Source organism: Hyperolius riggenbachi, chromosome 1 (genome assembly GCF_040937935.1).
Source record: "Hyperolius riggenbachi isolate aHypRig1 chromosome 1, aHypRig1.pri, whole genome shotgun sequence".
Classification (NCBI taxonomy): domain Eukaryota; kingdom Metazoa; phylum Chordata; class Amphibia; order Anura; family Hyperoliidae; genus Hyperolius; species Hyperolius riggenbachi.
Genome location: NC_090646.1, coordinates 300248354 through 300263907, shown reverse-complemented (window position 1 = coordinate 300263907; position 15554 = coordinate 300248354). Strand labels below are relative to the sequence as shown.

General features: G+C 40.6%; 1 protein-coding gene across 1 annotated transcript; it reads left to right on the top strand.

The window, feature by feature from the left end:
• Positions 1 to 5482: 5482 nt before the first annotated feature.
• LOC137508991 (uncharacterized) lies at positions 5483 to 8893 on the top strand. Its single transcript, XM_068233800.1, has 3 exons — positions 5483 to 5666; positions 7519 to 7681; positions 8182 to 8893. The coding sequence occupies exons 1-3, from the start codon at positions 5483 to 5485 to the stop codon at positions 8891 to 8893; spliced, it is 1059 nt and encodes a 352-aa protein (XP_068089901.1).
• The last annotated feature ends 6661 nt before the right edge of the window (positions 8894 to 15554 follow it).

The window sequence follows — 15554 nt, the reverse complement described above, 5'->3', positions numbered from 1 at the left end:
CTCAGCTTTTAAGAGGTAGTGAACGCTAATGTGGATATTGGGAATGCTGTAGATGTGATACACTTGGACTTTGCTAAGGCCTTCGACACTGTTCCCCACAAAAGTCTGGTGCAAAAGTTGAGGATGAAAGGACTGGGGCAGAGTCTGTGTGCATGGACAGGGAACTGGCTAATGGACAGAAAACAAAGAGCAATGGGGTCCCACAGGGGTCTGTACTGGGTCCAGTGCTCTTCAATTTATTTATTAATGACCTAGTAGAAGCAGTAGAAAGCAATGTTGCTATTTTTACAGATGATACAAACTCTCAGGAAGATAGTGACATATTGCAACAGGATCTGGATAGGATGGCTATATGGGCACATAAATGGCAGATTAAATTCAATGTTGAAAAATGTAAAGTCATGCATTTTGGTCATACCAATGGTCTAGCACCATACAGGGCCGGTTTAACCAACAATGGGGCCCCAGGGCAAAATAAACCTAGGGGGCCCCCCCAACATATACCCCAGAACAAAAATCGGCATTAGGGGACCTTTTTTGCAGCTGGAATAGTCAGGGTGTGAAGTCCCAATCGGTCGGAGCTCCACATTCTGGCTATCCCAGCCTGCATGGGGGACAAGGGGTTAAAAAGTTTCAGGAGGGGGACCCCACATATTTTTTTTTTTAAATTCCCACACTCTAAACATAAAAAAAAATGGGAAAATAGAAAAAAATTCCAGGGATCTTCATACAGCCATATTGCGGCTGTATAGCGATCCCTGGCCAAAGCGCTGCGGCTGCGTATAGACCCCCTGGAAACCCCTTCAGGAAATGTATTGCACTTTCGTTTGATGCATGTAAAATTACACTACCGTTAGGTCTGCAACTAAAAGTGACATTTACCGCATTTAAAAGTATACTTTTTTCCTTCGAAACTTTAAAATCGATTTTCTCAAAAACTATAAGGTCTTTTTGAAAAAAAAAAATTTTCTCTTATTCCTAATGATCATAGCCTGCAAATTTAGGGTTTCTAGCATTTAAGGTGGATTTGCTATCAACCATTAAAGTCGACAGGTTTTTAAATGTGTATTTTTTTTCCTTTGAAACTTTAAAATCGATTTTCTCAAAAACTATAAGGCCGATTTGAAAAAAATTTTTTTCCTCTTGAAGCCACTGGGGGCCCCTACAAGCTCTGGGGCACTGGGGCAGCTGCCTCCTCTGCCTCTATGGTAGCGCCGGCCCTGGCACCATACAAAATAAATGGAATACAGTTGGGGACATCAAACTTGGAGAAGGACTTAGGAGTACTCATCGACAACAAGTTAAATAATCGTATTCAATGCCAACCCTCTGCAGCTAAAGCTAATAACATTTTGGGATGCATTAAAAGGGAAATAAAAACTTAAGATGCTAGCATAATATTGCCCCTGTTTAACTCTCTAGTAAGACCACATCTGGAATATGGAATTCAGTTATGGATACCACATCACAGGAAAGATATTGCGGTTTTAGAGCAGGTGCAGACATGAGCAACAAAATTGATATGAGGGATGGAAGGTCTCACTTACCAAGAAAGATTAGATAAACTGGGTTTATTTAGTCTAGAGAAAAGACACCTTAAGGGGCCCATACACCTAACGATTTTCCCGACGATATACAGCAGATTCGATCACTGTGATCGAATCTGCTGTGAAATCGTTGCGCAAACGCTGACAGAACGATCGATTTCCATCCGAAATCAATCGTTACATAGTTACATAGTTATTTTGGCTGAAAAAAGACATACGTCCATCGAGTTCAACCAGTACAAAGTACAACTCCAGCCCGTCCCCCACATACCCCTGTTGATCCAGAGGAAGGCGAAAAAAAACCCTCCAGGCATGGTCCAATTAGCCCCAAATGGGAAAAATTCCTTCCTGACTCCAGATGGCAATTAGATAAAATCCCTGGATCAACATCATTAGGCATAACCTAGTAATTGTAGCCATGGATGTCTTTCAACGCAAGGAAAGCATCTAAGCCCCTTTTAAATGCAGGTATAGAGTTTGCCATAACGACTTCCTGTGGCAATGCATTCCACATCTTAACCACTCTTACTGTAAAGAACCCTTTCCTAAATAAATGGCTAAAACGTTTTTCCTCCATGCGCAGCTCATGTCCTGTCCTTTGAGAAGGCCTAGGGACAAAAAGCTCATCCGCCAAGCTATTATATTGCCCTCTAATGTATTTATACATGTTAATTAGATCTCCTCTAAGGCGTCTTTTCTCTAGACTAAATAAACCCAGTTTATCTAACCTTTCTTGGTAAGCTAGACCTTCCATCCCACGTATCAATTTTGTAGCTCGTCTCTGCACCTGCTCTAAAACTGCAATATCTTTTTTGTAATGTGGTGCCCAGAACTGAATTCCATATTCCAGATGTGGCCTTACTAGAGAGTTAAACAGGGGCAATATTATGCTAGCATCTCGAGTTTTTATTTCCCTTTTAATGCATCCCAAAATTTTGTTCGCTTTAGCTGCAGCGGCTTGGCATTGAGTACGATTATTTAACGTGTTGTCGATGAGTACTCCTAAGTCCTTCTCCAAGTTTGATGTTCCCAACTGTATCCCATTTATTTTGTATGGTGCTAGACCATTGGTACGACCAAAATGCATGACTTTACATTTGTCAACATTGAATTTCATCTGCCATGTATGTGCCCATATAGCCATCCTATCCAGATCCTGTTGCAATATGACACTATCTTCCTGAGAGTTGATGATTCTGCACAATTTTGTATCATCTGCAAAAATAGCAACATTGCTCACTACTGCATCTACTAGGTCAATAATAAATAAATTGAAGAGCACTGGACCCAGTACAGACCCCTGTGGGACCCCACTGCTAACAGTCTCCCATTTTGAGTACGATCCATTGACCACAACTCTTTGTTTTCTGTCCATTAGCCAGTTCCCTATCCATGCACACAAACTCTTCCCCAGTCCTTGCATCCTCAACTTTTGCACCAGACTTCTGTGGGGAACAGTGTCGAAGGCCTTTGCAAAGTCCAAGTATATCACATCTACAGCATTCCCAATATCCATATTAGCATTCACTACCTCATAAAAGCTGAGCATGTTAGTCAAACAGGACCTGTCTTTAGTAAACCCATGTTGATGCTGAGAAATAAGATTATTTTCTACTATGAAGTCATGTATAGTATCTCTTAGTAACCCCTCAAATAGTTTGCATACAACTGATGTTAAGCTTACAGGTCTATAATTTCCTGGATCAGATTTTTTGCCCTTCTTAAATAATGGGAAAACGTGGGCTGTACGCCAATCCACTGGGACTCTGCTAGTTGATCGGTCTGTGCGGAAGATTTCGCTCGATCGCCGGCGGGTCGGGAGTGCATCGATTACTAGGTAATGCCCAGTGATGTTGATCCAGGGATTTTATCTGATTGCCATCTGGAGTCGGGAAGGAATTTTTTCCCTTTTGGGGCTAGTTGGACCATGTCTTGTAAGGGTTTTTCGCCTTCCTCTGGATCAACAAGCATATGTGAAGGAGCAGGCTGGTGTTGTACTTTGTTCTCTAGTTGAACTTGATGGACGTTATTCTTTTTTCAACCCAATTAACTATGTAACTATGTATCTATGTTAGATGGTATATTACGAACATTTTTTAAATTATAAGCTTGTAAGTAGTGATGGACGCAAAACAGAAAAAATGCACACTTATTTCCAAATAAAATATTGGCGCCATACATTGTGATAGGGACATAATTTAAATGGGGTAATAACCGTGAGCTATCATGGCCGAAACCTGAGAAATAATTAATTTTACAAAAAATGTTCTTAATATTCCTGTAAAAATGCATCTAGAAAAAATAATTCTTAGCAAAATGTACCACCTAAAGAAAGCCTAATTGGTTACATAGTTATTTTGGTTGAAAAAAGACATATGTCCATCGAGTTCAACCAGAGGTGGCAGAAAAAACAAGATATACAGTGGGTTGCAAAAGTATTCGGCCCCCTTGAAGTTTTCCACATTTTGTCACATTACTGCCACAAACATGCATCAATTTTATTGGAATTCCACGTGAAAGACCAATACAAAGTGGTGTACATGTGAGAAGTGGATCCAAAATCATACATCATTCCAAACATGTCTTACAAATAAATAACTGCAAAGTGGGGTGTGCGTAATTATTCGGCCCCCCGAGTCAATACTTTGTAGAACCACCTTTTGCTGCAATTACAGCTGCCAGTCTTTTTAGGGTATGTCTCTACCAGCTTTGCACATCTAGAGACTGAAATCCTTGGCCATTCTTCTTTGCAAAACAGCTCCAGCTCAGTCAGATTAGATGGACAGCGTTTGTGAACAGCAGTTTCAGATCTTGCCACAGATTCTCGATTGGATTTAGATCTGGACTTTGACTGGGCCATTCTAACACATAGATATGTTTTGTTTTAAACCATTACATTGTTACCCTGGTTTTATGTTTAGGGTCATTGTCCTGCTGGAAGCTGAACCTCCGCCCCAGTCTCAAGTCTTTTGCAGTCTCCAAGAGGTTTTCTTCCAAGTTTGCCCTGTATTTGGCTCCATCCATCTTCCCATCAACTCTGACCAGCTTCCCTTTCCCTGCTGAAGAGATGCACCCCCCAAGCATGATGCTGCCACCACCATATTTGACAGTGGGGATGGTGTGTTCAGAGTAATGTGCAGTGTTAGTTTTCTGCCACACATAACGTTTTGCATTTTGGCCAAAAAGTTCCATTTTGGTCTCATCTGACCAGAACACCTTCTTCCACATGGTTGCTGTGTCCCCCACATGGCTTGTGGCAAACTACAAATGGGACTTCTTATGCTTTCTGTTAACAATGCCTTTCTTCTTGCCACTCTTCCATAAAGGCCAACTTTGTACAGTGCATGACTAATAGTTGTCCTATGGACAGAGTCTCCCACCTGAGCTGTAGATCTCTGCAGATCGTCCAGAGTCACCATGGGCCTCTTGACTGCATTTCTGATCAGCGCTCTCCTTGTTTGGCCTGTGAGTTTAGGTGGATGGCCTTGTCTTGGTAGGTGTACAGTTGTGCCATACTCCTTCCATTTCTGAATGATCGCTTGAACAGTGCTCCGTGGGATGTTCAAGGCTTTGGAAATCTTTTTGTAGACTAAGGCTAGGTTTCCACTTGTGCGTTTGCTCTCAGTTTTTCTGCTCAGAAAATTCGCATACATTTTAAAACCAATAGTAGTGAATGGACCTGTTTCCACTCTATGCGAATTTTCTGGCGCGTCGGCATGCGTAAAAAAATCTGAGACCCTGCATCAGATTTTCGCCCGTCGTGCGCGATTCGTCCACGAATCGCCTGTAATATATTTCAATGGCATCGCATACGAACGCGATATTTCGCATAGTTTAAGCGATTCGGACCGTTGTACCCAGCATGCTGATGATGATGTATTTCCTCTTCCTGTTTCCTCCGATCGACAGAGAGATAGAGAAAGCAAGCTGTCAACATGCAGAGGAGTGTTTATGATATAGAGGAGCTGGTAGCTCAGATACAGGCGCACCCCTGCTTGTATGACAAGGGACACAAAGATTACAAAGACATTCATATGGCCAGAAGACTTTGGGAAGAGATTGCGTCATCTTTTTTCAGCAATTGGAACGAAATGACACCAAAACAGCAAAATCTCAAAAGTAAGTGAAATGGCTGTTTATTATGAGTAGTAGTGTTGCAGCAGTAGTAGTATGTTTATGTAGTGACCACACCCGGGCCCCAGGTGCAACAGAGGGCCCTATAGGGCCTATTTTGTGTACATTCGCCACTAGTAGTGTTGCAGCAGTAGTAGTATTTTTATGTAGTGACCACACCCGGGCCCCAGGTGCAGCAGAGGGCCCTATAGGGCCTATTATGTGTACATTCGCCACTAGTAGTGTTGCAGCAGTAGTAGTATTTTTATGTAGTGACCACACCCGGGCCCCAGGTGCAGCAGAGGGCCCTATAGGGCCTATTTTGTGTACATTCGCCACTAGTAGTGTTGCAGCAGTAGTAGTATTTTTATGTAGTGACCACACCCGGGCCCCAGGTGCAGCAGAGGGCCCTATAGGGCCTATTATGTGTACATTCGCCACTAGTAGTGTTGCAGCAGTAGTAGTATTTTTATGTAGTGACCACACCCGGGCCCCAGGTGCAGCAGAGGGCCCTATAGGGCCTATTATGTGTACATTCGCCACTAGTAGTGTTGCAGCAGTAGTAGTATTTTTATGTAGTGACCACACCCGGGCCCCAGGTGCAGCAGAGGGCCCTATAGGGCCTATTATGTGTACATTCGCCACTAGTAGTGTTGCAGCAGTAGTAGTATGTTTAGTATGGCCCCAGTTATACACTCCACTTTTGTGTACAATGTTGTATACAATCTCAGTGGTTAAATTAAAAATTAAAAGCAATGCAATACTTTGCAGACAAGGCAAATTTATTTTTTTAATTGCCATGGGAAAAAGTAGAAACAAAGTTGAACACAGTGTCTATTGCACACACATTTATAACATTTTACATGGTATTTTCCTCATAGGACATCACACCTTCAGGAGAATTAAAATAATTGGCTAGGTGATCACGATAAAATAGGGCCTGATTTGCAGACCTACCATTATCAACAGTTGTCACATCCTGGAGGGGCCTTGTATCAACATCATCCATGGTACACGGTTCATGGTACCTCAGATAGTTGTGTAAGATACATGCTGCCTTCACCACTGCTACAGCAGTATCGGTCTTTAAATTGATAGCAGTGTGGAGCACTCGCCATTTGTTACTTAAGATGCCGAAGGCACATTCTACCATCCTTCTTGCGTACGTTAGGCGAGTGTTGTAATTTCTTTTCACATCGGTTAAGCCTCTGCATCCGTATGGCCTCATGACATGAGTAGAGAGGGCGAAGGCCTCATCAGCCACAAATACGTATGGGCATGGAGGTGAAGTGGTGCGAGGTAAGGGTGTAGGAGTTGGTAAGTTCAGTGATCCATCCTCCAGAGCGTAATGGAAATTTGTATGTCTAAACACAAAAGAATCACTGGAACTACCATATGCACCTACGTCGATATAGATGAAGCGGTACTCAGAATCTGCGACAGCCATTAAAACAATAGAAAAATATTTTTTATAATTAAAGAACTTAGTACCACTTGCTGGAGGCATCACAAGCCTAATATGTTTACCGTCAATGGCACCTACACAATTTGGAAAACTACAGTTTTTCCAGAATTTTTGTGCAATGTCCTCCCACATTGACGTGTCTGGAACAAACATGTAGGTGGCATGGAGTCTGCTCCACAAAACTTTGCAAGTGTTCTTAACTATGTTGGATATGGTGGCTTTGCCTAAGCGAAAGGCGAAATGCAAAGATGCATAAGAATTTCCTGTAGCCAGAAATCTGTAAAAAAAAATAATGAATATGAAATATAGTTGATGTTATACAAAGATCATATTTCTTGTATGTTTTCACATGGCATTTAATAAACAAAAATTTCTTTTGTGCTTTTTCAACAGTAGAGGAAGTGAAAATGAAGTGGAGATCCCTCAAGGACACATTCAAAAAGGAACTTGAAAAACAAAAAAAAATGGAACGTAGTGGAGCTGGTGCACATTTCAAGCCCAAATACCGCCATTATGACTTGCTCACCTTTCTTATTCCATGCTTCGAGGCTAGAAGGTAAGTTACAATGCATCCATATACTAATCTTGTGTATGTACAGTACAGACCAAAAGTTTGGACACAACTTCTCATTCAGAGAGTTTTCTTCATTTTCATGACTATGAACATTGTTGATTCACACTAAAAGGTAACTGTACTATTAATAATACATGTTGAAGTATAGTACATAATCAAAAATTGTGCAACAAGTAAAAATATGTTATATTATAGGTTCTTCAAAGTAGCCACCTTTTGCTTTGATTACTGCTTTGCACACTCTTGGCATTCTCTTGATGAGATTCAAGAGGTAGTCACCAAAAATGGTCTTCCAACATTGTAACGAGTTCCCAGGGATACTTTGCTCTAGTTGGCCCTTTTGAGTTCACTCTGCGGTCCATCAATGTTCATAGTCATGAAAATGCAGAAAATTCTTTGAATGAGAAGGTGTGTCCAAACCTTGGGTCTGTAGTGTATATCTGTATAGTCATTTATTTTTTTTATTTTTTTTTTAATTCTAGCACAGAGGATAGCTTGCCGCTAACTCCACAAACTATTAATGTGGATGATGATGTTGATGATACTCAAATGAGCATAAATTCATCCGGAGATGCAAGTGACCTGAACATCATGACAAATTCTGATGAACAAGCGGCAAACACTCGTAGGTCTCTGAAATCGACCAGTAGTAGTGAGAGTGTGACAGCAGCTAAGAAAACTAAAGTGACAAGCTCAAGAAAAGTAGTCCAAGCTGAGAAAGATGTTGGGGACAATGCTCCATTCCAAGGACTACTGGAATACTTGAAAGACAACAAAGACAAGCAGATGCAATACATAGAGAGGGAAGAAAGTGATTCATATGTCATAGTTAAGTCAGCTATTCCACATCTTAAAAAAATTGATTCCGAATTTTTCCCAGAATTTCATGCCGATCTGATTAATCTGTGTAGAAAATATGTCACTAAAACTCAGACCAAGCAACAACGGGCACTAGGTAACGATGGGAATAGGTATGGTCAAATGCAGCAAGAGTTGTACAGACCACCTGCACAACCTTATCGTACAAACCAATCAAACACCAACCCACAAACCCAATCTGTAAACAGTATGGGTGCCAACACCCTACCGAACCCAACATATCATACTTTGCAACCTGCTCAACGTTCCGATTACATGCAATCTGAACCTTCCTTCACACAGTCTTTATTTAGCTTGGATGACAAGGATGAGTGAGATGTTCTGTACTAAAAAAAAATTCACATGTAACATTGTTGCGGATCGCCAAATGTTTTAGTTTGGTTTTAGTATTTAGTAATAAAATATTTTTGAATGTTACTTTTTTATACAGAGGGAACATAGAGGATCGTTAGGATACAGAAGGTTTTTCCACCTTCTACTGCAAATGTTTTTTTTTTGCTTTTACAAAAAAAACATAGTACGTTCATGTAAATTTAAAGGTGCAGACAGTGCATGGTAAACAACGTCCCTGGAGGGTACTCACTTCTGGAGAGAAAAGCATCTTCTCTTGTCCTACTCCATGCCACAATGGACTCACTGTAGGAATCGGAAAATCAGACGTATGTCTTCCATGTGCATCACCAAAAGTATTGTGGAATGGACTAGTTCAAAGGAAGCCAACTTCGGTTTCAAGAACCTTACAATTCGCCGGTGAATATGAGCTAGAGAGGTTTTTTTGGGAGTACAGTGCAATTTGGCTACGCATAAAATGAACCACACAAAAGGTAACAAATATACGTTTACATTTATAACGTGATTTGTTACCTGTTGTGTTGTTCATATTATAGCAAAAAAACTATTGTTTACTCGACTACACTTCTTTAGGTCCACTGTGCTACATTCCATGTAGTACATTGTCACACATTGACATGACCTATGGCGTTCTCTACATTTTTCTATGTTTAAATGTGGAAAAACAATTGACACCTGTTCTTTTCAATTATTGTTGACTATTGGTTAATATAAAGTTTACTACAACATTTGAGCGATCTGATGTTTGTGCGTTCAAGTCTGCTTTGATTTTGTTGGTCATGGAAATTACCAATAACAAAGGTGTTATTTTGCAAAGAAAAATAAAATAAAAAGTTATGTTAATTACTTGTATTGTAGCTTATTGTCTCAAATGTCATGTCCCTTGCCATTTCCAGTTTGTACAATACAAAAACACAAACACTGCATAGCTGTCCATTTCATCAAGGTAAAGACACACAAGTGCATACAATGTGCTTATATAACTACATGAACTACGATCCCACAAACGATTCCCCTTTGTGACAATTCTCTCTGCTTTACAACACAATATTAACTTTAGAGCCAAGTGATTTTGGCTCCCCCTTCTACAAACCTGGTCCTGGTACAAGCTTTCACAGCTGCAATAGAGGTGGCCACAAGGCATAGGTCAAGGGCCACCATCAACAGAGGATAAGCTGAATTTCTAAACACAGGTAAGTCACCTATCACCTACTCCACTCATGATATGTCTACACTACTCCTGACCTTCCCTTGCTGCTATTACACATACATACATACATATATATATATATATATATATATATATATATATATATATATATATATATATGTATATATGTATATATATATATATATATATATATATATATATACTTAGGTTGAATATATGGTTCTATTACCTTAAAGTCACCAATAGTTGCTCCTCAGGAGAGATAGCAAGGCGAAAGTAGGTGTCCTGCTTCTTCAGATCTACACCGACAATGTGGAGCAGTTTATCAAACCTTGGAGGGAAAAAAACAAATTTTTGTACCAAAACAATCTAATTACATATTAGATACAGTATTTACAAATACAACACACAATGGTACTTACATAGGTATAGACATGCGAGTGTACATGAAGAACTTCTCAGGATGGACTCTCAGGTCTCGGTACAGCATTGAAAATTGGCCTTTGAGAGGCCTCTCAATAAGGATCGGATGCACCCAGTATCTGTGCTGTCTACGTGCAATCCTTCTTCTCCTCCTCATATTTTGCAGCCGCATCATTAGCATACCTAGCATTGCTACTACCAAAACCTCCTCAAAAGCAAGGATAGGAATCAAAGGATTCATTTTGAAACACAGCAGCATAAAACACCTCCTCTCTCTCTCGACTACTACAACCAACAAAGAAGGTAAAAAAAAAAGCAGGAAGTTGTCATCAGTCAGGACATTGTCACTAATCTGTTGTTGCTAGGCAAAACCAGCTTTCAGAAATTTCGTGTGCGAAAATTCGCATAAAATTTGCATAGAATATTTTATGCGATTTTTCGCATATCAGAAAAATCGTGCGCGATTATTCAGAACGATTTTTTTCTGCTACAGTGGAAACAAGGCCTAAGCCTGTTTTAAATTTCTCAATAACTTGATCCCTGACCTGTCTTGTGTGTTCTTTGGACTTCACGGTGTTGTTGCTCCCAATATTCTCTTAAACAACCTCTGAGGCCCTCACAGAGCAGCTGTATTTGTACTGACATTAGATTGCACACAGGTGCACTCTATTTAGTCATTAGCACTCATCAGGCAATGTCTATAGGCAACTGACTGCACTCAGATCAAAGGGGGCCAAATAATTATGCACACACCACTTTGCAGTTATTTATTTGTAAAAAAATGTTTGGAATCATGTATTATTTTCGTTCCACTTCTCATGTGTACACCACTTTGTGTTGGTCTTTCATGTGGAATTCCAATACAATTGATTCATGTTTGTGGCAGTAATATGACAAAATGTGGAAAACTTCAAGGGGGCCGAATACTTTTGCAACCCACTGTAGATCAATTCATTGTGATAATTAGTGATAAAGTTATTGGCGAATGAATGGGAGGTGAAAATTGCTCTGATGCATAAGGTGAAAAATACCTACGGGCTGAAATGGTTAATATTACATTTTGTATTATTATATGGCTGCATGATATAACTAACTTTGACAACATTATTACAATGTGCACATCCTAAACATGGGGGATTTGTGTACCATTGAGTCTACCTGATTGAATTTGTCTCTTTTTAGTGCCCAAATCTGCATGAACTAGTTTGTTTTTCAATGTGGGTGCACATTAACCATTTCAGCCCGCAGGGATTTTTCACCATATGCATCAGAGCAATTTTCACCTTCCATTCATTCTCTAATAACGTTATCACAATTTATTGATCTATATCCTGTTTTTTTCCGCCACTAATTAGGCTTTCTTTGGGTGGTATATTTTGCTAAGAATTTTTTTTTTTATAAATGCATTTTAACAGGAATATATAAATACAGAGGGGCTGCAGCACACAACAGGAAAACAAGTGACAGGGGCTCTTGGTTACGCTTTAACGCGTTTAACCACTTGAGGACCACAGTCTTTTCGCCCCTTAAGGACCAGAGCCTTTTTCTCCATTCAGACCACTGCAGCTTTCATGGTTTATTGCTCGGCCATACAACCTACCACCTAAATGAATTTTACCTCCTTTTCTTGTCACTAATACAGCTTTCTTTTGGTGCTATTTGATTGCTGCTGCGAATTTTAGTTTTTATTATATTCATCAAAAAAGACATGATTTTTGTGAAAAAAATGACTTTTTTAACTTTCTGTGCTGACATTTTTCAAATAAAGTAAAATTTCCTATACATTTGAGCGTGAAAGTTATTCTGCTACATGTCTTTGATAAAAAAAAAAACATTCAGTGTATATTTATTGGATTGGGTAAAAGTTATAGCGTTTACAAACTATGGTGCCAAAAGTGAATTTTCCTATTTTCAAGCATCTCTGACTATTCTGACCCCCGTCATGTTTCATGAGGTGCTAAAATTCCAGGATAGTATAAATACCCCCCAAATGACCCCATTTTGGAAAGAAGACATCCCAAAGTATTCACTGAGAGGCATGGTGAGTTCATAGAAGATTTTATTTTTTGTCACAAGTTAGAGGAAAATGACACTTTGTGACAAAAAAAAAAAAAAAGTTTCCATTTCTTCTAACTTGCGACAAAAAAAAAATGAAATCTGCCACGGACTCACTATGCTCCTCTCTGAATACCTTGAAGTGTCTTCTTTCCAAAATGGGGTCATTTGTGGGGTGTGTTCACTGTCCTGGCATTTTGGGGGGTGCCTAATTGTAAGCACCCCTGTAAAGCCTAAAGATGCTCATTGGACTTTGGGCCCCTTAGCGCAGTTAGGCTGCAAAAAAGTGCCACACATGTGGTATTGCCGTACTCAGGAGAAGTAGTGTAATGTGTTTTGGGGTGTATTTTTACACATACCCATGCTGGGTGGGAGAAATATCTCCGTAAATGACAATTTTTTGATTTTTTTTACACACAATTGTCTATTTACAGAGATATTTCTCCCACTCAGCATGGGTATGTGTAAAAATACACCCCAAAACACATTATACTACTTCTTCTGAGTACGGCGATACCACATGTGTGGCACTTTTTTGCAGCCTAACTGCGCTAAGGGGCCCAAAGTCCAATGAGTACCTTTAGGATTTCACAGGTCATTTTGCGACATTTGGTTTCAAGACTACTCCTCACGGTTTAGGGCCCCTAAAATGCCAGGGCAGTATAGGAACCCCACAAATGACCCCATTTTAGAAAGCAGACACCCCAAGGTATTCCGTTAGGAGTATGGTGAGTTCATAGAAGATTTTTTTTTTTGTCACAAGTTAGCGGAAATTGATTTTAATTGTGTTTTTTCACAAAGTGTCATTTTCCGCTAACTTGTGACAAAAAAATAAAATCTTCTATGAACTCACCATACTCCTAACAGAATACCTTGGGGTGTCTTCTTTCTAAAATGGGGTCATTTGTGGGGTTCCTATACTGCCCTGGCATTTTAGGGGCCCTAAACCGTGAGGAGTAGTCTTGAAACCAAATGTCGCAAAATGACCTGTGAAATCCTAAAGGTACTCATTGGACTTTGGGCCCCTTAGCGCACTCAGGGTGCAAAAAAATGCCACACATGTGGTACCGCCGTACTCAGGAGAAGTAGTATAATGTGTTTTGTGGTGTATTTTTACACATACCCATGCTGAGTGGGAGAAATATCTCTGTAAATGACAATTGTTTGATTTTTTTTACACACAATTGTCCATTTACAGAGAGATTTCTCCCACCCAGTATGGGTATGTATAAAAATACACCCCAAAACACATTATACTACTTCTTCTGAGTACGGCGATACCACATGTGTGACACTTTTTTGCAACCTTAGGCCTAACGTCCTATTTACAGGTCATTTTGAGGCATTTGGATTCTAGACTACTCCTCACGGTTTAGGGCCCCTAAAATGCCAGGGCAGTATAGGAACCCTACTAGTGACCCATTTTAGAAAGAAGACACCCCAAGGTATTCTGTTAGGAGTATGGTGAGTTCATAGAAGATTTGTTTTTTGTTACAAGTTAGCGGAAAATGACACTTTGTGAAAAAAAAATTACAAATCAATTTCCGCTAACTTGTGACAAAAAATAAAATCTTCTATGAACTCATCATACACCTAACAGAATACCTTGGGGTGTCTTCTTTCTAAAATGGGGTCACTTGTGGGGTTCCTATACTGCCCTGCCATTTTAGGGGCCCTAAACCGTGAGGAGTAGTCTGAAAACCAAATGCCGCAAAATGACCCTTGAAATCCTAAAGGTACTCATTGGACTTTGGACCCCTTAGCGCAGTTAGGGTGCAAAAAAGTGTCACACATGTGGTATAGCCGTTCTCAGGAGAAGTAGTATAATGTGTTATGGGGTGTATTTTTACATATAACCATGCTGGGTGGGAGAAATATCTTTGTAAATGACACATTTTTGATTTTTTTTAAACACAATTGTCCATTTACAGAGAGATTTCTCCCACCCAGCATGGGTATGTGTAAAAATACACCACAAAACACATTATACTACTTCTCCTGAGTACGGTGATACCACATGTGTGACACTTTTTTGCAGCCTAGGTGCGCTAAGGGGCCTAACGTCCTATTCACAGGTCATTTTGAGGCATTTGTTTTCTAGACTACTCCTCACGGTTTAGGGCCCCTAAAATGCCAGGGCAGTATAGGAACCCCACAAGTGACCCCATTGTAGAAAGAAGACACCCCAAGGTAATCCGTTAGGTGTATGGTGAGTTCATAGAAGATTTTATTTTTTGTCACAAGTTAGTGAAAAATGACACTTTGTGAAAGAAACAATAAAAATTGATTTCCGCTAACTGTTACGCTATGGGCGATCAGGGGGCAGGGGGGGGGGAGAAATCAGTGTGCTTGGTGCAGACTAGGGTGGCTGCAGCCTGCCCTGGTGGTCCCTCGGACACTGGGACCACCAGGGCAGGAGGCAGCAAGTATAATAGGCTTTGTATACATTACAAAGCCTATTATACTATTTACATGCGGCGATCCGGGTGCTAGTAACCCGCCGGCGCTTCCGAACGGCCGGCGGGTTACAGCGTGAGGGGGGCGGAGCCAGTCGCCGGCGGCTGATCGCGTCACTAATGACGCGATCGCCGCATAACCACGCCTGCCGCCGCCTACGCCGATGGGCGTATTGCGGTCGTTTGGGCCCAGTCTTTGCCGCCGCCCATCGGCTGGGGGCGGTCGGCAAGTGGTTAAGCTCACCATGCCAAAAGCCCAAGGGTCAACTAAATAGGAGAAATAAAATTAAAAACATTTCACCTTCTACTAGCTATTAACTGAACTATGAGCTCCGCTCATTTATATGCTAAACTGTGCTAGAGGTGGGCGTGGTTATGCACGCTCACAGAATAATGCACGCTCACAAAATAATATATGTCTGGGGGTTGAGCAGCACAAACCAAATTTTATGCAATACTATGCAAAGCATGCACACAGCACTGGAGAACCCCAATCTCCTTAAGAAACGAAATTTCATTC

Bases quoted from the DNA above. Each gene is read 5' to 3' on its own strand.
- LOC137508991 (XM_068233800.1), top strand. From the start codon at position 5,483: ATGCAGAGGAGTGTTTATGATATAGAGGAGCTGGTAGCTCAGATACAG. The intron at 5,667-7,518 runs GTAAGTGAAATG...CTTTTTCAACAG, and splicing joins AAAACAGCAAAATCTCAAAA to TAGAGGAAGTGAAAATGAAG. The intron at 7,682-8,181 runs GTAAGTTACAAT...TTTTAATTCTAG, and splicing joins CCATGCTTCGAGGCTAGAAG to CACAGAGGATAGCTTGCCGC.